Source organism: Telmatherina bonti, assembly GCF_933228915.1.
Source record: "Telmatherina bonti genome assembly, chromosome: 17".
Classification (NCBI taxonomy): domain Eukaryota; kingdom Metazoa; phylum Chordata; class Actinopteri; order Atheriniformes; family Telmatherinidae; genus Telmatherina; species Telmatherina bonti.
Window position 1 is genome coordinate 6,263,348 of NC_136615.1, and position 25,346 is coordinate 6,288,693.

Below are 25,346 nucleotides of genomic sequence, written 5' to 3' on the forward strand. Positions count from 1 at the left end.
ATTTTTTTTAATGATCCCAGTTTCTCTGCTGATCCTTTTTTTTCATAGTTTGATTGATGAACCAGCTTAATTCAGCATTTCCATGTTTTTTTCCCCCAACATTACACACTTTAAAGTCATCATGTTAATCAACAAACTTATTTCATTTCATGAAAACAAACATAATAATCATAGTAATGATCTTTTCTAAATGATGAGCCTTTAACTTTCAGCTTTAGGCTACTTTAGTTTCGTCATTATTGTTTATGTGTGTGTTCTTTCATTTTCATTTTGTGTTTGTAATCTTTGATCCCTGATTTGAAATTCTTAGAAATCACGTGGTAGGCAGGAACAAGCTAAAAGTGAAATTGAAAGTAAATCACAGCCTATAAAAGACTGACTGCACTATGAGACAGCTATTATTCCTGAAGCCACACAAGAAGAGGTAAGAAACTACTTTCACATTTTCAGTGTGGGATTCTGGAATACATTCTGATTTTAGATTGTGTATGTGCTATAAAAGTGTGCTGTATAAAAGAATACTTATTATTAGTTTTATCATTTTATTATTATTATTTTTGAAGTGTTAAACTTGACAAAATATGTTCAAAAGATTATATATAAATATATATATATATATATATATATATATATATATATATATATATATATATATATATATATATATATATATATATATGCATGCATGCATGTGTGTGTGTGATGTGGACACTTTAACAAGTAGCGTGGCATGTATGTGTTATTCATGGACATAAACTTTCCTTTTTCCACAGATATGGGAGGAAATTCATGTAAGTCTGATATATTTTACTTGTTCAAGATGCTTAATATGCTTTTTTCACATTCACTGTAAATAATCCATGAAAATACTTTCAAAACAGTTTTATTTTAATATTTCATGTAAATATATGTGTAATTTTCCCTTAGCAACTCCGAGTTCACGTAAGTCCAGATCTCTTCCACATTTATCTCTTTAATATGCTGCATCATCCTCCTTTTGTATTTGGACTGTAAGTAATGGATGAAGATAAATCGCAGTGTTATTTTCATAAATAAACATGTAATTTTTTCTACAGCACCTCCCCCTGTGAGAAAAGAACCAAGTGAGTCTTGACTTATTACATTTACATTGTTCAAGATGTTACATGACAAAAAAACATATCTTTAAGCTGTTTCATATTTTCTCTTTTAGCGTGTTTGGAGCAGCCATGGAGGAAATTACCAGAGTGAGTCTAACTGACATCAACTCATCATCATCATCTTCATTATTATTATAATTATTATTATTATTATTATTATTATTATTATTATTATTATTATTATTATTATTATTATTCAGAACCAATCATCCCACTGGTTTAGTTTTTTAGTGGTTCCAAAGCCTGAATCTAAATGTATGATCAGACCTTGTTCCATGTTCCACTAACGTTCCTTGTCTGTGGAAAATCCTGCATTAGAACCTCAGACCTGAAAAGTCTGTTTACATGAAGAGTTTCATAATCTTTTTAGTTTGTCGCTGAATCTCATGTGATTTAGTTTGTCTTATTTATTTCATCATCAGTTTTATAGATTTTTACTGATTTTTTTGTTTTAAGTGTATTTAATCTTGATTTTACACTTTAGCTCCAGTTTTTTTCCTCCTGGTGATTCTCCACACCAGGGGCTTTGCATGCTTGGTCTGACGGGTTGTTGCCATCATGACGGCACTGGTCTGGACGGTTTTGGTGTTTATGCACTGCAACCCTGTGGCTGTTGTGTGGACACTGGTCTGCCCTGGTCTGGATGGTTTTGGGGTTCATGCACTGCAACCCTGTGGCTGTGGTGTGGACCCTGGTCTGCCCTGGTCTGGATGGTTTTGGGATTCCTCCACTGCAACCCTGTGGCTGTGGTGTGAACACTGGTCTGCCCTGTTCTGGATGGTTTTGGGGTTCATGCACTGCAACCCTGTGGCTGTGGTGTGGACACTAGTCTGTCCAGGCTTTGGTTTTGGGGTTCCTGCACTGCAGCCTTGTGGCTGTGGTGTGGACCCTGGTCTGCCCTGGTTTTGGTTGTTTTGGGATTCCTGCACTGCAATCCTGTGGCTGTTGTGTGAACACTGCTCTGCCCTGGTCTGGATGGTTTTTGGGTTCATTCACTGCAACCCTGTGGCTGTGGTGTGGACCCTGGTCTTCCCTGGTCTAAATGGTTTTGGGGTTCATGCACTGCAACCCTGTGGCTGTGGTGCAAACCTTGGTCTATCCAGGCTTTGGTTTTGGGATTCCTGCACTGCAACCCTGTGGCTGTGGTGTGGACGCTGGTCTGCCCTGGTCTGGATGGTTTTGGGGTTCCTCCATTGCAACCCTGTGGCTGTGGTGTGGACGCTGGTCTGCCCTGGTCTGGATGGTTTTGGGGTTCATGCACTGCAACCCTGTGGCTGTGGTGTGGACCCTGGTCTGCCCTGGTCTGGCAGGCTGGCTTCTGGTGTGAATGGATCCCCAAGCAGCAGATGCAGACCACTGGTCCACCAGGATTAGGCCAGATGTTTTCATTCTATTGATACATGCAGAGGGACATGGAGGAGGGAGTTTGTGGAGAAACGAGATTCGGTTGGGGGAGTGCACATGTAGTTTGTGTGTGAGTGTGTGTGAGTGTGTCTGAAAGAAACTATAATGAGCTGTGTGTGTTTGAAATTGTTGTCTACTTTGGTGTGTAAAGGCTGTTTACGTTTTCTTTTTAATGTGTACAAACTGTTTTTACCATGTAAATCACCTTATGTTGCTTTTAACATAAAAATGGCTTCATGACTGATCTCTTTTCATTTTTATTGGACAGGAAAGATCAGGACAGTCTTGATTTCATCAGATCATATAAACCTCATGATGAGTATGTGAAACATCTCAGAATCCTGCTCCATGGACCAGTTGGTGCTGGTAAATCCAGTTTCATAAACTCCGTGGAGAGCGCCATCCTGGGCAGGATTTGTGGTCGCGCTTTGACAGACGCTAATTCAGGAGTCAGCTTTACTAGAAAGGTTTGAACATTTGTTCATTTCCAACTAGTTGTATCTGTCATTGCAAATAATGCTGATGTCAGTAAGTCTCTCCTCTTCCTTTAGTACAAAACATTTAAGATCTCCAAGGATGAATCTCCTGGAACACATTGCGATTTTGTTTTCAACGACATCATGGGGTTGGAGAAAGAGAAGAGCGGCATCCCAGTGGAAGATATCAAACTCGCTCTGAGGGGACGAGTAAAGGAAGGTTACGAGGTCTGAACTTTACACATTTCACAATATTCTGCCGTCATTCAGAGTTTGTCAGCTAAATATCAGATTTAACCATTTTCTAGTTCATTCCTAATCGGCCGTTGATGGAGGAGGATGCTGGCTACAACACAAGCCCGTCTCTGGACGACAAAATCCACGTCCTGGTTTGTGTTGTTCCTGCTGACAGTGTGGCTAGAATGAGTGATGAAGTGGTGAAGATGATGAGGGATGTCAGAATGGAAGCCAGCAGGCTGGGTAGGGAAAAAAAACATGTTGATAGTTCATGTGATACAAGATGTGAACACAATTCATTCTGTTAACAAATATATCTGGATAAATAAAATCAAAGAGTTGATCTCAATACTGATGATGCTTCTTGTTCAACAGACATTCCTCAACTGGCCATCATCACCAAGGTTGACGAAGCCTGTCCTGAGGCCAGAAAGGACGTCAAGAACGTATACAAGAGCAAGGCCCTGAAGATGATGGTGAATTTCCACCTGCAATTCATCACTTTTATCTGAAATTCAAACCATAAAAGTTTATTTAGTCATTTTAATTATAACCTACACCGCCCCCTAGTGGTCGTAAATAACCTACACCGCCCCCTAGTGGTCGTAAATAACCTACACCGCCCCCTAGTGGTCGTAAATAACCTACACCGCCCCCTAGTGGTCGTAAATAACCTACACCGCCCCCCAGTGGTCGTAAATAACCTACACCGCCCCCTAGTGGTCGTAAACGTCCCCCAGTGGTCGTAAATAACCTACACCGTCCCCTAGTGGTCGTAAATAACCTACACCGCCCCCTAGTGGTCGTAAAGGGGAAAACACCCTCACATTGTGATTCGTACATCGGTGTCATTTTATTCTCCTGTTTCCCATCTGAACATCGTATTCCTTTTAAAATGAATAGTTTTACTTTCACCAGAGCGACCTCTCTTACAGTCAGCAGGGTAGAGGCTGACCCTGGCTCACCTCCACTCCGTTTGACGTTTCAGGTTGAGCAGTTCCACCAGATGCTGGGTATTCCAGTGAACTGCATCTTTCTCATGAAGAACTACAGCTCAGAAGTGGAAACAAGCACTGAAATGAATGTTCAGATCCTGCATCCACTCAAACAGATCATCACCTTTGGAAAAGACTTCCTCAACAACCAGTAAAATAATCCTGCTCGGCTCGTGGACAACATCCGGGGTGGAACCAAGTCATTGTTCTCTGATACTCTAGAAATGTTTATTTCTGCCTGCAGCTTCTGTTTAGCTTCATGTGGAATGTTAATATAGTTCAGCTTTTACTGTGCCAAGAAAAAGCTTTTGCTTGTGTGCTGTGGTGTCCCTTAATAAAACCCAGTCCAACCAGTTATCCTCAGATGTTGCCCGACGGGTTCATCAAGTCCACCTGTGTGTGAATTATTCCTAGAATAAATGAGGCTGTTCTGTGAAGGCTTCAGACGTCTGTTAGGGAACATCAGTAAAACCAACGGCATCATGGAGAGCAGGAGTGCCCGTATCAGGGGCCTCATCTATCAAACTGTGCGTAGCAACGATGACTACAGGTGGTGTATGCACGGAAAACAGGAGATGCAGCAAAAAAAAAAACTTCACGATTTACGAAGCAGTGCGCACGTCCCACGCCTGTTTCGCTTCATAAATCAGGATCAACTCTAAATGCTGCGCACGTGAGGGAGCATCTTGTCACGCCCACATGTTGGCCATAAAAGGTCAGGTGAACACCCTGGTAAATATTAATCCATCTCATTTCCATAACGGTTCTGCAGGGGGAATAGCAAAAAAGAGGAATTTTCTGAAAAATGAGGAAGAAATTCTAATAGATAATGTTGTAAAATGGGGGGGGTGGGGGGGGGCGCTGCCCACTCCCACAGATTAGAAGCTGGCGGGAAAATGAAGGAGTCCAGAGATACGCTGGAACAAAATGCTCCAGATGATGCTGGAAGTGCTTCATTCCTTTGTTTCAGATTATAAAATGAACGGACATAAATGAGACGTCTCTGACTCCAGTTTATTTACTGGGAACATACTGGTGTTCCTGTGTGTCCCAGCTGGGTTGCAGCGCTGCAGATGTGGTCGGAGAGGGGGGGCAGTGGTTCCACCTTGTATCCTAGCTGCGGTGTCCTCGCAGAGGAACCAATATCTGCCATGAAGGAGGAGGTGCAGGAGATGGAGAGGAATAAACACCACCCTGACAGAAACCACACTAAAGATAAACTTGTGCAGAAACGAGAATTCTCCACGTCTTCTAGACGTAAAGCAGCAGCGTTTGGTTTCCACACCACTGCGTGTCTGGTTGTGGGGAACATACTTCTGCTCTGCACTCTGGGTTGGGAAAAGGAGCGGACCCGACCTGTCAGTCCCTTCCCTTTGGAAGGTGCTGGACTGGAGTCCAGAGTCTCCATGTTCCATGTCCACCAGCAGGGACAGATAAGCCACATTGGGGAGCATTTTATCTCCAACCATCACTTCATGTTCTGTATCTGCAGGTGGAGGAAACACCTGATCAGCCTGATGATGGGCGACCATGTCATTTTAATGTCATTTCAAGCTTTATTAGTACAGCAGCTTCTGTACGACTTATTAACTGTGTGAAATGACATTTATAACATGTAGAACTGCTTCGTTTCAGAACAGATTTTACTGGTTGATGTTTTCGGTGGTGGAGGAACAATATCAAATACGCATTTCTTTCTTTTTTTTTTTTGGCAAATGCTGTGAATGTCCAACATTCTGCGTCAAAGTTTGTATTTGATTTTGAACAAATGTATCAAATTTCCCACCATTTCTTTGTTTTATTTTCTGCCTTTGGTGTCGCTGTTTCCCGTTTCTCCAGATGTTGTCGTACGCCAGGGTCAGAGTTGGCGTGGAGGTCGGGACGTTTTACCGCCAAGTCTTGTTTTGATAAATCCCAAAAGCTGACTATAATTGGCGTACGCCGGGTTTTGTGCGACAGCTTCGTAAATGAGGCCCCAGGTCCTGGAGAGCAACTATCCTGCAACTTTCACATGCAGCTCCTCTCCAGCACTCCTGAATCATGTAACGTCTCGTTACCGGGCTCTGCAGAGTGGACTGAGATGCACATTCCACTCTGGTGTTGGAATTGATCCATCAGGGGCTCCAACTCCCATCCTGATAAGCTACCATCCTGCAGGTTCTAGTGTTTCCCTGCTGCAACATACTTGATTCAAATGGAAATGTTCTCCAACAACTTATCTTCTGCCTGTTAATGAGTCAGGTGTGTCACAGCTGCTCAGCAGATGGATTTTCTCCAGGATTCTCGATCAAAGTTCACTTTACCGCAGCTGAGAGAAGCCAAACGTGGTACGCTGAGGGCTTGAAGTTCTTTTTATTTACTCTGATTGATAATAAAAAATCTATCAATTCTTTAGCTGTTGACACGAATGTTAAGAAACTTTAATTAATTCAGTTTTCATGCACAGAAAACACATAAACAGATCAAAACAGAGCTGAAGGAGACCCACTATCACTTGTTGGAAACTTGTTTTCAGAGTTTGTTGTTAATTAAAATCACATTTAAACATCTGATGAAGGTTGGTGATTTTAGAGTCAGTTTTCATTCATTTTGCTCCAAATGAAATGTTTGCAGATCATTTTTCATCCTGATAAACTCCTCAGCGACATGTTTATACTCATCAGCTTCTTCTTTAACGGAGGACATGATTGTGGACGTTCTGAGTTTTGCTGAGATGAAGAAAAGTTCCAGGATGTTAATTTCCAGTCTGATGTATTTTAAGGACCCTGGTCCGTCCAGCTCTTTGTGAAGACTTCCACATGCAACTTTTACACGTTCCAGCTCACCCTTCAGAGGTTTAACAGTCAACCTGAACTCTGCTGTTAGTTTGTCCATTTCTGAAGCACTTCTTTGTTCCAAGTACATCTGCTTTAAAAGTAAAGCAAAAGCCCAAATAAATCCAGCAACAAGCAGCCAGCAACCCATACATGATGAGAGTCAAACCATTTGTCACAACTGCTCCTGCTATTGCAAACACAGCTCCAACTGCTGCAATAAATACACCAAAAATAAGAATCCTCTCCATCTCAGCCTGTTTTATTTTTATTTCGTCTGAGATGCATTGAAGCTCGCCAACAATCTGTCTCAGCCTGGCTTCGCTGTTTTCACACAGACGGATAAATGAATCTACATGTTGAAACATATTTCGTCTTAAACCAGGAAGTCTTTCAGTTGGAGACGAAAACACCTTCATAAAACCTCCAGAAGGCTGAAGTAGTTTTCTTCTGCAGATTCTGCAGAACAGGTTTCACAGTCTGAAGGATAAAGAGGTAATGATCACATTTTCATCAATGATCTGTTCTCAGATCAGCATTTTCACAAAGACGGGGACTTTAACTTACCTTTCGATAAAAGTATTTTCCTCTTGATGTCTGTGTTGGTTGGACAGAGCTGAAGATCCGCAGGTTTACAGAACAACTGTGTGGTTTTTACTTGCTTGCTAGTAGATCAGCTCTTACTTGAATTCTCTCCTGTTGTATCTGTCATCGGAAATCCTTCAAAAGCAGCATTTACACACTGAATCCATCACATTCATGTTAGTTTTTGCTTTTTAAATGTTTCCGTCTCCTGTCTGAACGAACCCTCCTTTGTGTTCACGTCACACCTTGTTACTGTGATCATGTGATCAGACTTGGTGTTTTGCAGGCTGTGGGGCACAGCACTGTCCCACTTCTATTTGTTTTTCTCATTACTTGTATATTTTCCATTTTTAGTCTTTTTGCTTTGAGTTTACTCTTACGATACTTCAGCTTTTTTACCATTTATGCACCACCAGACAACCAGCTGCTGAGCAAAGTCAACTAGAAAAGCGCTCTTCTTGCAGAATAGCAAACGTGAATGCCCTTTTATGCTGAATGATTGATATGCAATTGAATAACCTTTTGGAGAAGCAGCACAACTATGCAACTTAATATATTGTGGTAATGCATCGGGATTCAGACCCATGAACATGTAGCACACATGTCCTGAAGGAGCTGCACAGTTTAAGATCTGAATGATTGAGGTGACTAAAACAGTGCAGGAGTAGTAGCACGGCAAAATTTGGCGGAATAATATATAATAACTAGAACCAGCTATTATTGAAATAATAGCAACTGTGAATGCCCATTTATTGAACTATGCTGCATGATTGAAATGAAATTGCATCAGTATAAGAAATTGAAGAAAAAAAAAAAGCAAAACTGACATTTTTTCAAATTGCCTGACATCGGGAATGAACCCATGAACTTCTGTATTGAAGCACACTGATTTACACAGAAAGGCAACTGATTGAACCCCCCCACTTTGCCAAAAATCGAACCAGCAACCTTCTTGCTGTGAGGCAGGATAAAAATGTAAAAGAAAATATGCAAAAAACAGAAGACATCACACATTTAAAAAAAAAAAAAAGGCTGTAAAAAAACCTGAAATAAATAATACAGAGCTGAAGGAGACCCAATATCTCTTGTTGGAGACTTGTTTTCAGAGTTTGTGGTTAGATGTGTTAATTATAATCACATTTAAACATCTGATGAAGGTTGGTGATTTTAGAGTCAGTTTTCATTCATTTTGCTCCAAATAAAATGTTTGCAGATCATTTTTCATCCTGATAAACTCCTCAGCGACATGTTTGTACTCATCAGCTTCTTCTTTAACGGAGGACATGATTGTGGACGTTCTGAGTTTTGCTGAGATGAAGAAAAGTTCCAGGATGTTAATTTCCAGTCTGATGTATTTTAAGGACCCTGGTCCGTCCAGCTCTTTGTGAAGACTTCCACATGCAACTTTTACACGTTCCAGCTCACCCTTCAGAGGTTTAACAGTCAACCTGAACTCTGCTGTTAGTTTGTCCATTTCTGAAGCACTTCTTTGTTCCAAGTACATCTGCTTTAAAAGTAAAGCAAAAGCCCAAATAAATCCAGCAACAAGCAGCAATCTATGCACAATGAGAGTCAAACCTGTAGCAGATGCAGCTGACCCCACAAACACAGCTCCAACTAGAAAAGCACCTGTCATAAGAATCTTCTTCACCTCAGCTTGTTTTACTTTTATTTCGTCTGAGATGCATTGAAGCTCGCCAACAATCTGTCTCAGCCTGGCTTCATTGTTTTCACACAGGCGGATAAATGAATCTGCAGGTCGAGAAACATTTCGTCTTAAACCAGGAAGTCTTTCAGCTGGAGACAAAAACATCTTCATAAAACCTCCAGAAGGCTGAAGTAGTTTTCTTCTGCAGATTCTGTAGAACAGGTTTCACAGTCTGAAGGATAAAGAGGTAATGATCACATTTTCATCAATGATCTGTTCTCAGATCAGCATTTTCACAAAGACGAGTACTTTAACTTACCTTCAGACAGGAATGTTCTTGGACTTTAGACCTCCTTGTCACAGCGACGCGAGGACAGAGCGACAATGGAGTGAGCATAGACTGTTTCTGTTTTCCTGGTTCAGACCTGCAGCTGCTTGAGTGCAGATCAGAGTGAAGCTTCTGCCATCAGAAAGCAACGTTTCTGCCCTAAAAGACACCTGCAAGTTCATTTTCCTTTTGATTCTCTCATGTTTTAGGTTTGAACTGATCACCACCTGGTGGTGAGTTGGCTCAGATGGTGGGGGAGGAAGCCGGTCAGATCTGGCAGGCTCAAACGTGTTGTGAGGGTCTGCTGGGAACGTCTGGCTGAGTCCCCCGTCAGAGCGAGCTTCAACTCCCACCTTCAGCAGAGCTTCAACCATGTCCCGAATGAGGCGGGGGACATTGAGTCCGAATGGGCTGTGTTCCGTGCCTCTATTGCTGTGGCTGTAAGGTCGTTGGTGCCTGTCGTGGCGGTAATCCCAGGACTCGTTGGTGGACACCAGCAGTGAGGGATGCCGTCAAGCTGAAGAAGGAGTCCTATCGGGCCTTCTTGGCCTGTGGGACTCTGGAGGCAGCTGATGGGTACCGGCGGGCTAAGCGGCATGTGGCTTCGGCTGTCACCGAGGCAAAAACTCGGGCATGGGAGGAGTTCGGCGAGGCCATGGAGAAAGACTTCCAGACGGCTTCGAGGAGATTCTGGTCTACCATCCGGCGGCTCAGGAGGGGGAAGCAGTGCTCCATCAACACTGTGTACAGTGGAGATGGGGTGCTGCTGACCTCAACTCGGGACTTTGTGGGTCGGTGGAAGGAATACTTCGAAGACCTCCTCAATCCTACCAACACGTCTTCCGATGAGGAAGCAGAGCTGGTGGACTCAGGGGTGGACTCTCCTATCTCTGGGGCTGAAGTCGCTGAGGTGGTCAAAAAGCTCCTTGGCGGCAAGGCCCCGGGGGTGGATGAGATCCGCCCGGAGTTCCTTAAGGCTCTGGATGCTGTGGGGCTGTCCTGGCTGACACGCCTCTGCAGCATCGCGTGGACATCGGGGGCAGTGCCGCTGGACTGGCAGACTGGGGTGGTGGTCTCCTTTTTAAGAAGGGGGACCGGAGGGTGTGTTCCAATTACAGGGGAATCACACTCCTCAGCCTCCCTGGTAAGGTCTATTCAGGGGTCCTGGAGAGGAGGGTCCGTCGGATCATCGAATCTCAGATTGAGGAGGAGCAGTGTGGTTTTCGTCCTGGTCGCGGAACAGTGGACCAGCTCTATACCCTCTTTGGGGTCCTGGAGGGGGCATGGGAGTTTGCCCAACCAGTCTACATGTGCTTTGTGGACCTGGAGAAGGCATTCGACCGTGTCCCCCGGGGGCTCCTGTGGGGGGTACTCCGGGAGTATGGGGTACAGGACCCCCTTGTACGAGCTGTCCGGTCCCTGTACGACAGGTGTCAGAGCTTGGTCCGCATTGCCGGTAGTAAGTCGGATTCATTTCCGGTGAGGGTTGGACTCTGCCAAGGCTGCCCTTTATCACCGATTCTGTTCATAACTTATATGGACAGAATTTCTAGGTGCAGCCGAGGTGTTGAGGGGATCCGACTTGGTGGCCATAGGATTGAGTGTCTGGTTTTTGCAGATGACGTGGTCCTGTTGGCTTCATCTGGTCGTGATCTCCAGCTCCCACTTGAGCGATTTGCAGCCGAGTGTGAAGCGGCTGGGATGAGAATCAGCATCTCCAAATCTGAGACCATGGTCCTCAGCCGGAATACGTTGGATTGCCCTCTCCGGGTCGGGAGTCAGGTCCTGCCTCAAGTGGAGGAGTTTAAATATCTCGGGGTCTTGTTCACGGGTGAGGGAAGGATGGAGCGTGAGATCAACAGACGGATCGGTGCAGCGTCTGCAGTAATGCGGACTCTGCGCCGGTCTGTCGTGGTGAAGAAGGAGCTGAGCCAGAAGGCGAAGCTCTCCATTTACCAGTCGATCTACGTTCCTACCCTCACCTATGGTCATGAGCTGTGGGTCGTGACCGAAAGAAGGAGATCTCGTGGCTGAAATGGGTTTCCTCCGCAGGGTGGCCGGGCTCTCCCTTAGAGATAGGGTGAGGAGCTCGGTCATCCGGGAGGAAATCAGAGTAGAGCCGCTGCTCCTCCGCATCAAGAGGAACCAGTTGAGGTGGCTCGGGCATCTGGTCAGGATGCCTCCTGGACCTCCCTGGTGAGGTGTTCCAGGCACGTCCCTCTGGGAGGAGACCCCGGGGAAGACCCAGGACATGCTGGACATCCCTCCGCAGAGTTGGCAAATGTGGAGAGGGAAGTCTGGGCTTCCCTGCTGAGGCTGCTGAGGCTGCTGCCCCCGCGACCCGACCCTGGATTAGCAGCTGAAATGAAAATGAAGATGTTTTAGGTTTGAAAAGTTTCACACTGTTCTCAGCCTCCACTGGTGTTTCTACTTAAACATGTTTATGTGATGAGGGAACATGATAGTGTCTACGTCTCCGTACATTTTGGGATAAATTCTAAATTTTTTCACTTTTTCAGACTCTTTCTGGGAGTTCAGCTGCTTCTGCTCTGCGTTCACAGCTGCTCAGCAGATGGATTTTCTCTGGGATGCTCGCTCAAAGTTCACTTTACAACAGCTGAGAGAAGCCAGACATGGGGCTTGAAGTTGTCTTTATTTACTCTGACTGATAATAAAATAATATATCAATACTTCAGCTTTGAACATGAATGTTAAGAAACTTGAATCAATTTAGTTTTAATCCACAGAAAAAAAACCAACCTGAGATCAATACAGAGCTGAAGGAGACCCAATATCACTTGTTGGAAACTTGTTTTCAGAGTTTGTGTCAGATGTTTTATTTAAACACCTGATAAAGGTTGGTGATATGAGAGTCATTTTTCATCCATTTTGTTCCAAATAAAACATTTGCAATAATTTATAATCCTGATAAACTCATCCGCAACTTTTTCTACTCGTCGTCTTCATCAGCTGATTCAGAAGAAAACCCTCAGAAGCTGCTTTTTCATGCGGAATCCATCATGTTACTTTTTGCTTTGAAAAGGTTTCTGTCTCCTGTCTGGAGGGAGGATTGAAAATAAATTAGAGAATTAATATGTCCATTACAGCAACAGTCCTTCTCAAACAAACTCTTCAGATCCGCATTTTTTGTTTATGTTGAAGATGATCATTATCTAGATTATTTTATTCAATTCAATGTAGTTTTTGTTTTGTTTGTTTTTCGAGTTAGAGACTAAAATAAAAAGTTACAAAGAAAAACGGACATCTGAAGCTAAACAAGAAAACAAAGTGATTCAGATTGCACACGCTTTCTTTCTCCACAGACTTGTTGCCTACATTTCCCACAATGCTTTGTTCTACCTGCCACCTACTGGTCACAGGTGGGAAAAGTGAATACACAGTGTTAGTTCACACAAAGCTAAAATTCAGAAAATATTTTTCTGTACGAAAAAAAAAATATTGTTGGCGGTCTTTAGAGCCTTTTCTGAAACAAACAAAAGTAATTTTAAAAGCTGACCCAAAATGTAGTTCGAAAAAATTGTAAATTCGATACTGCGCATGCCCAGTAATAGGGTGCCGTGTTACATCCCGCCCAGCAGGGGGCGGTGTGGTAGGGATGTGCCACATGAATGGAAAACAGCGGAAGCTGCTGGTGAGAGGTGTACAGCAAGTTAAGGTTAGAGAGGTTGTGATTTCATTAATTTTCATATTAACTTTATTTCGTTTCATATAAAGTCTATGGTTTCAGAGAGGTTTTCCAGTTATGAATAGCAGAGTTAACTCAGTTTATTGTGGGTGTTGAGTTTTCTCTTTTAAATAAGGGTTTATTTAGCAACGAAGCTTGTCTCCACGTGGAAAGGCTGTTTGTTCATCTGGAAGCTATAATGTTAGTTAAAATAGAAGTATTTCACATTTTAGCACGTAACCATTTCTGCATGTGGTTAGAAATGGTTGCAGTTGAGGTGAAACACGTGGTTTGCATGCTGGTCTGAGGAAAAAACATAACCTAACGCTTGTTTTCTGCACATTTATCTGGATTATGTGAACATTTAAATGTCTTGCATCCACATGTTGTGATAACATCTGTACCTGATACTGTCTTCCATTCTAAACCTACGTTTCTTTGACAGATTCACTGCGACTCCTGGTTAATCTGAGCTGACGTTTGTACGTATTTAAGTTTTATTCTTAATTCTTATGAAGTCGGATCATTTGCCTTCCCCATGATGAAACCAATCACTACCCATCTGACCCGCTCATGTGTCCGGGGACGATTAGTCATGAATCTACTGAGGGTTTTGGCGTGTATCTAAAGAAATGTTGCTCCCAGTCGCATGTTCAGTGGATCTAAATGATGTTGTTCTTTCAGGGTCGATCTGCTGATGTGGATCCAGGACTCTGGACGACGTGATTCTAATGCATTTATATCTTCTCATTTATGACACAGACATCTGCAACACAGCTCATCACTTTCCTGTCTGATCTTTCTTTAAATAAACTGTCAAGTAAAAGTGGTGTTTTTGTTTTCTTTGTACAGTAAATTACTTTTATACCACATTTGATACCTGTAGTGGGAATAAAAATGAATAAACAAAAAGTTGGAAAGAAGAGAAATCCACATGTTCAAATATTAAATTTATCTATTCTATTCTGCAGTTATTCAGCAGATGCTTATATCCAAAGTGACTCGCAGGTCCTTCCATGAAGTACTACAGGCTTTTTTTTTGTTTACTCCCTTCCCACCCCATAATACCTATGTTATAATACAAAGAATTAATACCATAAAGTTTGTTGCAAAGAAGTGGTCTAAGTTCTCCAACTTTCCAACACATATAGCTATATTAAGTGTGGAAGTGCTCCTTGAAGAGCTGAGTCTTCAGCTTGCTCCTAAAAGTAGACAGGGACTCTTAATTTAACCTGTATTAGTTAATGATCATCTATCGAGGGCAGTTCCAGGATACATTTAGGTTTGGAAATGAAAACATCACTGCTAATATTCTGCAGTGGTGTTTTATTTGTTTACCACAATGCTGAACAAAACTGACTTTCTGTCACATTTAAGACATGGAAAACCTTAAAATGTTTTTCAAATGAGAATTCACTGATTTTACGGTCTGAATAAATAATACATAAAATGTTAGTGAAACATGCAAATCCATAATTTATATCAGGCATTTTAACAATCTCTTCATGTGTAAAGGTTTAATATTAAAGGCTAGAACAGGTAAACTGTAGAAGTGTTGCACATACGATGTGACAAAGTTTTGTAACAATTCCAGTTCAATAGAAACTTGCAAAACATTTAATAAACCTTTCATAATGTTTCAAGACCTCGTGACCTTTGAGAAGAGTTCACATGTACATCCTGCAGGACTGACATATTCTGTTGGTTTATTCCTGCTTGCATCCTAAATATACCCCCAAATATTTTTATTTTATGAAAATTCATCCTGACAAAGAAAGTTTTCAAGAAACTATCTAATTGGTGAATTAAAAACAAACACAAAATTACTTAGGTTTGATTTGATTTATTGTGAACGCCTTAAAATACTTATGATAGTCGAACTATATATATGTATATATATATATATATATATATATATATATATATATATATATATATATATATATATATATATATATATATATATATATATATATATATATACATATACATATATATATATATATAGATAGATAGATAGATAGATAGATAGATAGATAGATATGAATTGGAATTTAAAAGGTTTAAACTTAAATTAGATCGCAGTTAGCATGTCAGCTAACAGAAAGGGGGGGCAGGTCATCCCCCGGAAGTTGGCGTTCTTCTTCGTGGAAGGAGGAGATTGTTGCTGAGTGCCACGTTGATGGAGACCAGTGGGGACGTGGAAATCTATCTTGAGTCGGCAGCCGGGTCCCGGTAGCCTGTTCTTCTGTGAATCAGCGAGCAGAACCGAGACGGAACCTTTGTCTGGCGGAACGTGTCTGTGTTAGTCTGTGTTTTATGTCCGGGTTCATGTGAGAAGCAGCAGAGAGAGGAAGGTAAGCCGCTTTGGAGAAGTGATCAGCTGTGTGTGTGTCTCAGGGAGGAACTGTCTCCTGTCTGCTGGTTCTGGCTGACGGACAGCCAGCAGGCTGGATCAGAACCGGGACAACACGTCCTGCTTCCTCCACTGATGCTGCATGTTAAACTCCACGTGCTGTTTCCTGAAGTAAAGACTTAAAAAAGAGGGAAATGTTGGACATGTCACGTCCTGGCTGGAAACTACAGCTGATCAGGCCTTGGTCAGTTATTCTGGAACTAGTCTGTAGATCTGATCAGCAGGGGAAAATGGTTCAAAGTGAGAAAAATAGTGTAGGGACATGGTTATAAACCACCTGCCATGCACACTGCTTTGTCTCTTACCTTCAATTCAACTTTATTTATATAGCGTCAAATCACGGCAATGCCATCTCAAGACGCTTTACAGACAGAGGGGAAAACATAATGAAGGCCAATTCATAACAGCCTATATAAGGAAACCAACAGATTGAGTTGAGTCCAACTCAATCTCCCATCCTGAGCAAGCACACTGGCAACAGTGGGAAGGAAAAAACTCCCTTTTAACAGGAAGGAAACCTCCGGCAGAACCCGGCTCAGGACAGGCAGCCATCTGCCTCTGCTGTGTGGGGGGAAGAGGACAGAAAGACAACAGACAACAGGAACTGCTGCTCCCGGCCAGGGAGACCTGCTGAGACAGGAGACATACATGTTAATGATGCAACACTGTTATTGGGGGGGGGGGGTAAGAGAGAGAGAGAAAGAAGCTCAGTGTATCAGGAAATGTCCCTCAGCAGCCTAAACCTATAGCAGCATAACTAAGGGATGCTAACCATCCCTAGCTATAGGACTTATCAAAAAGATAAGTCTTCAGCCTAGTCTTAAAGGTGGGGAGGGTGTCTGCTTCCCTAACACTAACTGGGAGCTTATTCCATAAGAAAGGGGCCTGATAACCAAAGGCTCTGCCTCCTGCTCGGCTCTTTGAGACTCTAGGAACCACAAGTAAGCCTGCAGTCTGCGAACGAAGTACTCTGCTTGGTATATAAGGAACTATGAGGTCTTTGGTTTATAGTGGTGCCTGGCTGTGGAATGAGACACATTTAATCTTGATATCGCAGCAAAAGACTCAGTCCAGACCTCATTTTTATTATTTTTTATAAGTCAGAGTTTTATTACCAGATAACTTCACAGAGAACCACTTTAAAATGGGATGTAAATGCTGATTGTAGATGAAGACGAATCATTTAGTCCTGTTTGTTCATCAAACCGTCCGACAGACAGAAAACAGGATTTTAGCAGCAAGAGCTGGAAACTCTGCTCGTCTCAGCCTGCTGGTGGAAACTGGACACACGGAGGACAACAGGAGGAGAGTCGGGACTGGAACACAACAGCAGGAAGACCTGAACCCGACCTGAGACGGTCTCCATGGAAACGGGGCTTCAAGAAGCCAGAAAAGGCTCCGGTCACATGACCGAAGAACTGGACTGAAGATCAGTGGAAGCAGGTTGGAGGGAGGGATCCTCCCCAGAACCAGGACCTCTACGGGTCAGACGGATCCTCCCCAGAACCAGGACCTCTACGGGTCAGACGGATCCTCCCCAGAACCAGGACCTCTACGGGTCAGACGGATCCTCCCCAGAACCAGGACCTCTACGGGTCAGACGGATCCTCCCCAGAACCAGGACCTCTACGGGTCAGACGGATCCTCCCCAGAACCAGGACCTCTACGGGTCAGATGGATCCTCCCCAGAACCGTCGCTCCATCTGACCCGTTCAGGTCAGGTTCTGAGGAGTTTCCTCAACATCACAGAAGCCGTGTGGGGTCGGAGAACGGAACAAGAAGCAGAAACATCTAAAGAAGAACTTCTGGAAGTTCTTTCAGGATCCAGGAGGATCGTTCATGGAGACAGAAACTTCGTCTCTGACTTTCAGCTTCAATCTGTGGAGAAATAAAAGCGCTGCAGCTGCAAACTTTGTGGAGATGGAAAAGTTTCCTCTCTGGTGGAAGATAAAACTACTGTTTCTGTAATTTCTTGTTTCTGTTTAGATGCTGCAGATGAAACCGGATAAAACCAGATAAAAACCAGATGAAACCAGATGAAACCAGATAAAAACCAAATGAAACCAGATGAAACAAGATAAAAACCAGATGAAACCAGATAAAAACCAAATGAAACCAGATTGAAACCAGATAAAAACCAGACGAAACCAGATAAAAACCAAATGAAACCAGATGAAACCAGATTGAAACCAGATTGAAACCAGATGAAAACCAGATGAAAACCAGATAAAAACCAGATAAAAACCAGATGAAACCAGATAAAAACCAAATGAAACCAAATGAAACCAAATGAAACCAGATAGAAACCAGATAGAAACCAGATGAAACCAGATAAAAACCAAATGAAACCAGATAAAAACCAGATGAAACCAGATAAAAACCAAATGAAACCAAATGAAACCAGATAAAAACCAGATGAAACCAGATTAAACCAAGATAAAAACCAGATGAAACCAGATAAAAACCAGATAAAAACCAGATGAAACCAGATAAAAAACCAGATGAAACCAGATAAAAACCAGATGAAACCAGATAAAAACCAGATGAAACCAGATAAAAACCAAATGAAACCAGATAAAAACCAGATGAAACCAGATAAAAACCAAATGAAACCAGATAGAAACCAGATAAAACCAAATGAAACCAGATAGAAACCAGATAAAAACCAAATGAAACCAGATAAAAACAAGATAAAAACCAAATGAAACCAGATAAAAACCAAATGAAACCAGATGAAACCAAATGAAAACCAGATGAAACCAGATGAAACCAGATAAAAACCAGATGAAACCAGATAGAAACCAGATAGAAACCAGATAGAAACCAGATGAAACCAGATAAAAACAAGATAAAAACAAGATAAAAACCAGATGAAACCAGATAAAAACAAGATAAAAACCAGATGAAACCAGATAGAAACCAGATAGAAACCAGATAAAAACCAGATGAAACCAGATGAAACCAGATGAAACCAGATAAAACCAGATAAAAACCAGATGAAACCAGATGAAACCAGATGAAACCAGATGAAAACCAGATGAAACCAGATAAAACCAGATAAAAACCAGATGAAACCAGATAAAAACCAGATGAAACCAGATAAAAACCAAATGAAACCAGATAAAAACCAGACGAAACCAGATAAAAACCAGACGAAACCAGATAAAAACCAAATGAAACCAGATGAAACCAGATGAAACCAGATTGAAACCAGATTGAAACCAGATTGAAACCAGATGAAAACCAAATGAAACCAGATAAAAACCAGATGAAACCAGATAAAAACCAAATGAAACCAAATGACACCAGATAGAAACCAGATAGAAACCAGATGAAACCAGATAGAAACCAGATGAAACCAGATAAAAACCAAATGAAACCAGATAAAAACCAAATGAAACCAGATAAAAACCAGATGAAACCAGATAAAAACCAGATGAAACCAGATAAAAACCAAATGAAACCAAACGAAACCAGATTAAACCAAGATAAAAACCAGATGAAACCAGATAAAAACCAGATAAAAACCAGATGAAACCAGATAAAAACCAGATGAAACCAGATAAAAACCAGATGAAACCAGATAAAAACCAGATGAAACCAGATAAAAACCAAATGAAACCAGATGAAACCAGATAAAAACCAGATGAAACCAGATAAAAACCAGATGAAACCAGATAAAAACCAAATGAAACCAGATAGAAACCAGATAAAAACCAGATAAAAACCAAATGAAACCAGATAAAAACCAAATGAAACCAGATGAAACCAAATGAAAACCAGATGAAACCAGATAAAAACCAGATGAAACCAGATAGAAACCAGATAAAAACCAGATAGAAACCAGATAAAAACCAGATGAAACCAGATAAAAACAAGATAAAAACCAGATGAAACCAGATAAAAACAAGATAAAAACCAGATGAAACCAGATAAAAACAAGATAAAAACCAGATGAAACCAGATAGAAACCAGATAAAAACCAAATGAAACCAGATGAAACCAGATAAAAACCAGATGAAACCAGATAAAAACCAAATGAAACCAGATGAAAACCAGATGAAAACCAGATGAAACCAGATGAAACCAGATAAAAACCAGATGAAACCAGATAAAAACCTGATAAAAACCAGATGAAACCAGATAAAAACAAGATAAAAACCAGATGAAACCAGATAAAAACCAGATGAAACCAGATAAAAACCAGATGAAACCAGATAAAAACCAGATAGAAACCAGATAAAAACCAGATGAAACCAGATGAAACCAGATGAAAACCAGATGAAACCAGATACAAACAAGATAAAAACCAGATGAAACCAGATAAAAACCTGATAAAAACCAGATGAAACCAGATAAAAACAAGATAAAAACCAGATGAAACCAGATAAAAACCAGATAAAAACCAGATAAAAACCAGATAAAAACCAGATGAAACCAGATAAAAACCAGATAAAAACCAGATGAAACCAGATAAAAACAAGATAAAAAACAGATGAAACCAGATAAAAACAAGATAAAAACCAGATGAAACCAGATAGAAACCAGATAAAAACCAAATGAAACCAGATAAAAACCAGATGAAACCAGATAAAAACCAAATGAAACCAGATGAAAACCAGATGAAAACCAGATGAAACCAGATGAAACCAGATGAAACCAGATGAAACCAGATAAAAACCAGATGAAACCAGATAAAAACCTGATAAAAACCTGATAAAAACCAGATGAAACCAGATAAAAACCAGATGAAACCAGATAAAAACCAGATGAAACCAGATAAAAACCAGATGAAACCAGATAAAAACCAGATAGAAACCAGATAAAAACCAGATGAAACCAGATGAAACCAGATAAAAACCAGATGAAACCAGATACAAACAAGATAAAAACCAGATGAAACCAGATAAAAACCTGATAAAAACCAGATGAAACCAGATAAAAACAAGATAAAAACCAGATGAAACCAGATAAAAACCAGATGAAACCAGATAAAAACCAGATGAAACCAGATAAAAACCAGATAAAAACCAGATGAAACCAGATAGAAACCAGATAAAAACCAGATAAAAACCAGATAAAAACCAGATGAAACCAGATGAAACCAGATGAAACCAGATAAAAACCAGATGAAACCAGATAAAAACCAGATGAAACCAGATAAAAACCAGATGAAACCAGATGAAACCAGATGAAACCAGATAAAAACCAGATAGAAACCAGATAGAAACCAGATAAAAACCAGATGAAACCAGATAAAAACAAGATGAAACCAGATGAAACCAGATAGAAACCAGATAAATACCAGATAAAAACCAGATGAAACCAGATGAAACCAGATGAAACCAGATGAAACCAGATAAAAACCAGATAGAAACCAGATAGAAACCAGATAAAAACCAGATGAAACCAGATGAAACCAGATAAAAACCAGATGAAACCAGATACAAACAAGATAAAAACCAGATGAAACCAGATACAAACAAGATAAAAACCAGATGAAACCAGATACAAACAAGATAAAAACCAGATGAAACCAGATAAAAACCTGATAAAAACCAGATGAAACCAGATAAAAACAAGATAAAAACCAGATGAAACCAGATAAAAACCAGATGAAACCAGATAAAAACCAGATGAAACCAGATAAAAACCAGATAAAAACCAGATGAAACCAGATAGAAACCAGATAAAAACCAGATAAAAACCAGATAAAAACCAGATAAAAACCAGATAAAAACCAGATGAAACCAGATGAAACCAGATGAAACCAGATAAAAACCAGATGAAACCAGATAAAAACCAGATGAAACCAGATAAAAACCAGATGAAACCAGATGAAACCAGATGAAACCAGATGAAACCAGATAAAAACCAGATAGAAACCAGATAGAAACCAGATAAAAACCAGATGAAACCAGATAAAAACAAGATGAAACCAGATGAAACCAGATAGAAACCAGATAAATACCAGATAAAAACCAGATGAAACCAGATGAAACCAGATAGAAACCAGATAGAAACCAGATAAAAACCAGATAAAAACCAGATGAAACCAGATGAAACCAGATAAAAACCAGATGAAACCAGATACAAACAAGATAAAAACCAGATGAAACCAGATACAAACAAGATAAAAACCAGATGAAACCAGATACAAACAAGATAAAAACCAGATGAAACCAGATAAAAACCAGATAAAAACCAGATAGAAACCAGATGAAACCAGATAAAACCAGATAAAACCAGAAAGAAACCAGAAAGAAACCAGAAAGAAACCAGATGAAACCAGATAAAAACCAGATAGAAACCAGATAGAAACCAGATAAAAACCAGATAAAAACCAGATGAAACCAGATACAAACAAGATAAAAACAAGATAAAAACAAGATAAAAACCAGATAGAAACAAGATAAAAACCAGATGAAACCAGATAAAAACCAGATGAAACCAGATAAAAACCAGATGAAACCAGATAAAAACCAGATGAAACCAGATGAAACCAGATAAAAACAAGATAAAAACCAGATGAAACCAGATGAAACCAGATGAAACAAGATAGAAACCAGATAGAAACCAGATAGAAACCAGATAGAAACCAGATAAAAACCAGATGAAACCAGATAAAAACAAGATAAAAACCAGATGAAACCAGATAAAAACCAGATGAAACCAGATACAAACAAGATAAAAACCAGATGAAACCAGATACAAACAAGATAAAAACCAGATGAAACCAGATAGAAACAAGATAAAAACCAGATGAAACCAGATAAAAACCAGATAAAAACAAGATAAAAACCAGATGAAACCAGATAGAAACCAGATGAAACCAGATAAAAACCAGATGAAACCAGATACAAACAAGATAAAAACCAGATAGAAACAAGATAAAAACCAGATGAAACCAGATAGAAACCAGATAAATACCAGATGAAACCAGATGAAACCAGATGAAACCAGATAAAAACCAGATGAAACCAGATACAAACAAGATAAAAACCAGATAGAAACAAGATAAAAACCAGATGAAACCAGATAAAAACCAGATAGAAACCAGATAAAAACCAGATGAAACCAGATACAAACAAGATAAAAACCAGATGAAACCAGATACAAACAAGATAAAAACCAGATGAAACCAGATAGAAACAAGATAAAAACCAGATGAAACCAGATAAAAACCAGATAGAAACAAGATAAAAACCAGATGAAACCAGATAAAAACCAGATAGAAACCAGATAAAAACCAGATGAAACCAGATAAAAACAAGATAAAAACCAGATGAAACCAGATAAAAACCAGATGAAACCAGATACAAACAAGATAAAAACCAGATGAAACCAGATACAAACAAGATAAAAACCAGATGAAACCAGATAGAAACAAGATAAAAACCAGATGAAACCAGATAAAAACCAGATAAAAACAAGATAAAAACCAGATGAAACCAGATAGAAACCAGATAGAAACCAGATAGAAACCAGATGAAACCAGATAAAAACCAGATGAAACCAGATAAAAACCAGATGAAACCAGATACAAACAAGATAAAAACCAGATAGAAACAAGATAAAAACCAGATGAAACCAGATAGAAACCAGATAAATACCAGATGAAACCAGATGAAACCAGATAAAAACAAGATAAAAACCAGATGAAACCAGATGAAACCAGATGAAACCAGATGAAACCAGATAAAAACCAGATAGAAACCAGATAGAAACCAGATAAAAACCAGATGAAACCAGATGAAACCAGATAAAAACCAGATGAAACCAGATACAAACTAGATAAAAACCAGATGAAACCAGATACAAACAAGATAAAAACCAGATGAAACCAGATACAAACAAGATAAAAACCAGATGAAACCAGATAAAAACCAGATAAAAACCAGATAGAAACCAGATGAAACCAGATAAAACCAGATAAAACCAGAAAGAAACCAGAAAGAAACCAGAAAGAAACCAGAAAGAAACCAGATGAAACCAGATGAAACCAGATAAAAACCAGATAGAAACCAGATAGAAACCAGATAAAAACCAGATGAAACCAGATAAAAACCAGATGAAACCAGATACAAACAAGATAAAAACAAGATAAAAACCAGATAGAAACAAGATAAAAACCAGATAGAAACAAGATAAAAACCAGATGAAACCAGATAAAAACCAGATAAAAACAAGATAAAAACCAGATGAAACCAGATAGAAACCAGATAGAAACCAGATAGAAACCAGATAAAACCAGATAAAACCAGATGAAACCAGATGAAACCAGATAGAAACCAGATAGAAACCAGATAGAAACCAGATGAAACCAGATGAAACCAGATGAAACCAGATAGAAACCAGATGAAACCAGATAAAACCAGATAGAAACCAGATGAAACCAGATGAAACCAGATAGAAACCAGATAGAAACCAGATAAAAACCAGATGAAACCAGATAAAAACAAGATAAAAACCAGATGAAACCAGATAAAAACCAGATGAAACCAGATAAAAACCAGATGAAACCAGATACAAACAAGATAAAAACCAGATGAAACAAGATAAAAACCAGATAGAAACCAGATAAAAACCAGATAGAAACCAGATAAAAACCAGATGAAACCAGATGAAACCAGATAAAAACCAGATAAAAACAAGATAAAAACAAGATAAAAACCAGATAAAACCAGATAGAAACCAGATAGAAACCAGATAGAAACCAGATAAAAACCAGATGAAACCAGATAAAAACCAGATGAAACCAGATAAAAACCAGATGAAACCAGATAAAAACCAGATGAAACCAGATAAAAACCAGATGAAACCAGATGAAACCAGATAAAAACAAGATAAAAACCAGATGAAACCAGATGAAACAAGATAGAAACCAGATAGAAACCAGATAGAAACCAGATAAAAACCAGATAGAAACCAGATAAAAACCAGATGAAACCAGATAAAAACAAGATAAAAACCAGATGAAACCAGATAAAAACCAGATGAAACCAGATAAAAACCAGATGAAACCAGATACAAACAAGATAAAAACCAGATGAAACCAGATGAAACCAGATAAAAACCAGATAAAAACCAGATGAAACCAGATGAAACCAGATAGAAACCAGATAGAAACCAGATAAAAACCAGATGAAAACAAGATAAAAACCAGATGAAACCAGATAAAAACCAGATGAAGCCAAGATAAAAACCAGATAAAAACCAGATGAAACCAGATGAAACCAGATAAAAACAAGATAAAAACCAGATGAAACCAGATAAAAATCAGATACAAACAAGATAAAAACCAGATGAAACCAGATAGAAACCAGATAAAAACCAGATGAAACCAGATAAAAACAAGATAAAAACCAGATGAAACCAGATAAAAACCAGATGAAACCAGATAAAAACAAGATAAAAACCAGATGAAACCAGATAGAAACCAGATAGAAACCAGATGAAAACCAGATGAAAACCAGATGAAACCAGATGAAACCAGATAAAAACCAGATGAAACCAGATAAAAACCAGATGAAACCAGATACAAACAAGATAAAAACCAGATGAAACCAGATAGAAACCAGATAAAAACCAGATAAAAACCAGATAAAAACCAGATGAAA

At 39.9% G+C, this 25,346-nt stretch overlaps 2 protein-coding genes across 3 annotated transcripts in view; both read left to right on the plus strand.

Moving 5' to 3' along the window:
* Nucleotides 1–775: 775 nt before the first annotated feature.
* Nucleotides 776–4,614, plus strand: ifi44d (interferon-induced protein 44d; the record flags this gene model as incomplete). The annotated part of the gene is made up of 9 exons (XM_079256964.1): nucleotides 776–791; nucleotides 928–942; nucleotides 1,077–1,103; nucleotides 1,193–1,226; nucleotides 2,812–3,010; nucleotides 3,095–3,247; nucleotides 3,328–3,499; nucleotides 3,632–3,732; nucleotides 4,245–4,614. 9 exons carry the CDS (start codon nucleotides 776–778, stop codon nucleotides 4,404–4,406), a joined length of 879 nt encoding a protein of 292 aa, XP_079113090.1. The 3' UTR covers nucleotides 4,407–4,614.
* A 10,884-nt stretch (nucleotides 4,615–15,498) lies between these two features.
* Nucleotides 15,499–25,346, plus strand: part of sec31a (SEC31 homolog A, COPII coat complex component) — a 31,967-nt gene continuing 22,119 nt past the window's right edge. For both annotated transcript variants that reach the window (XM_079256443.1, XM_079256442.1), the window contains exon 1: nucleotides 15,499–15,667. The gene's annotated coding sequence lies outside the window, so the exon portion shown is untranslated. The remainder of the gene's footprint in view (nucleotides 15,668–25,346) is intronic.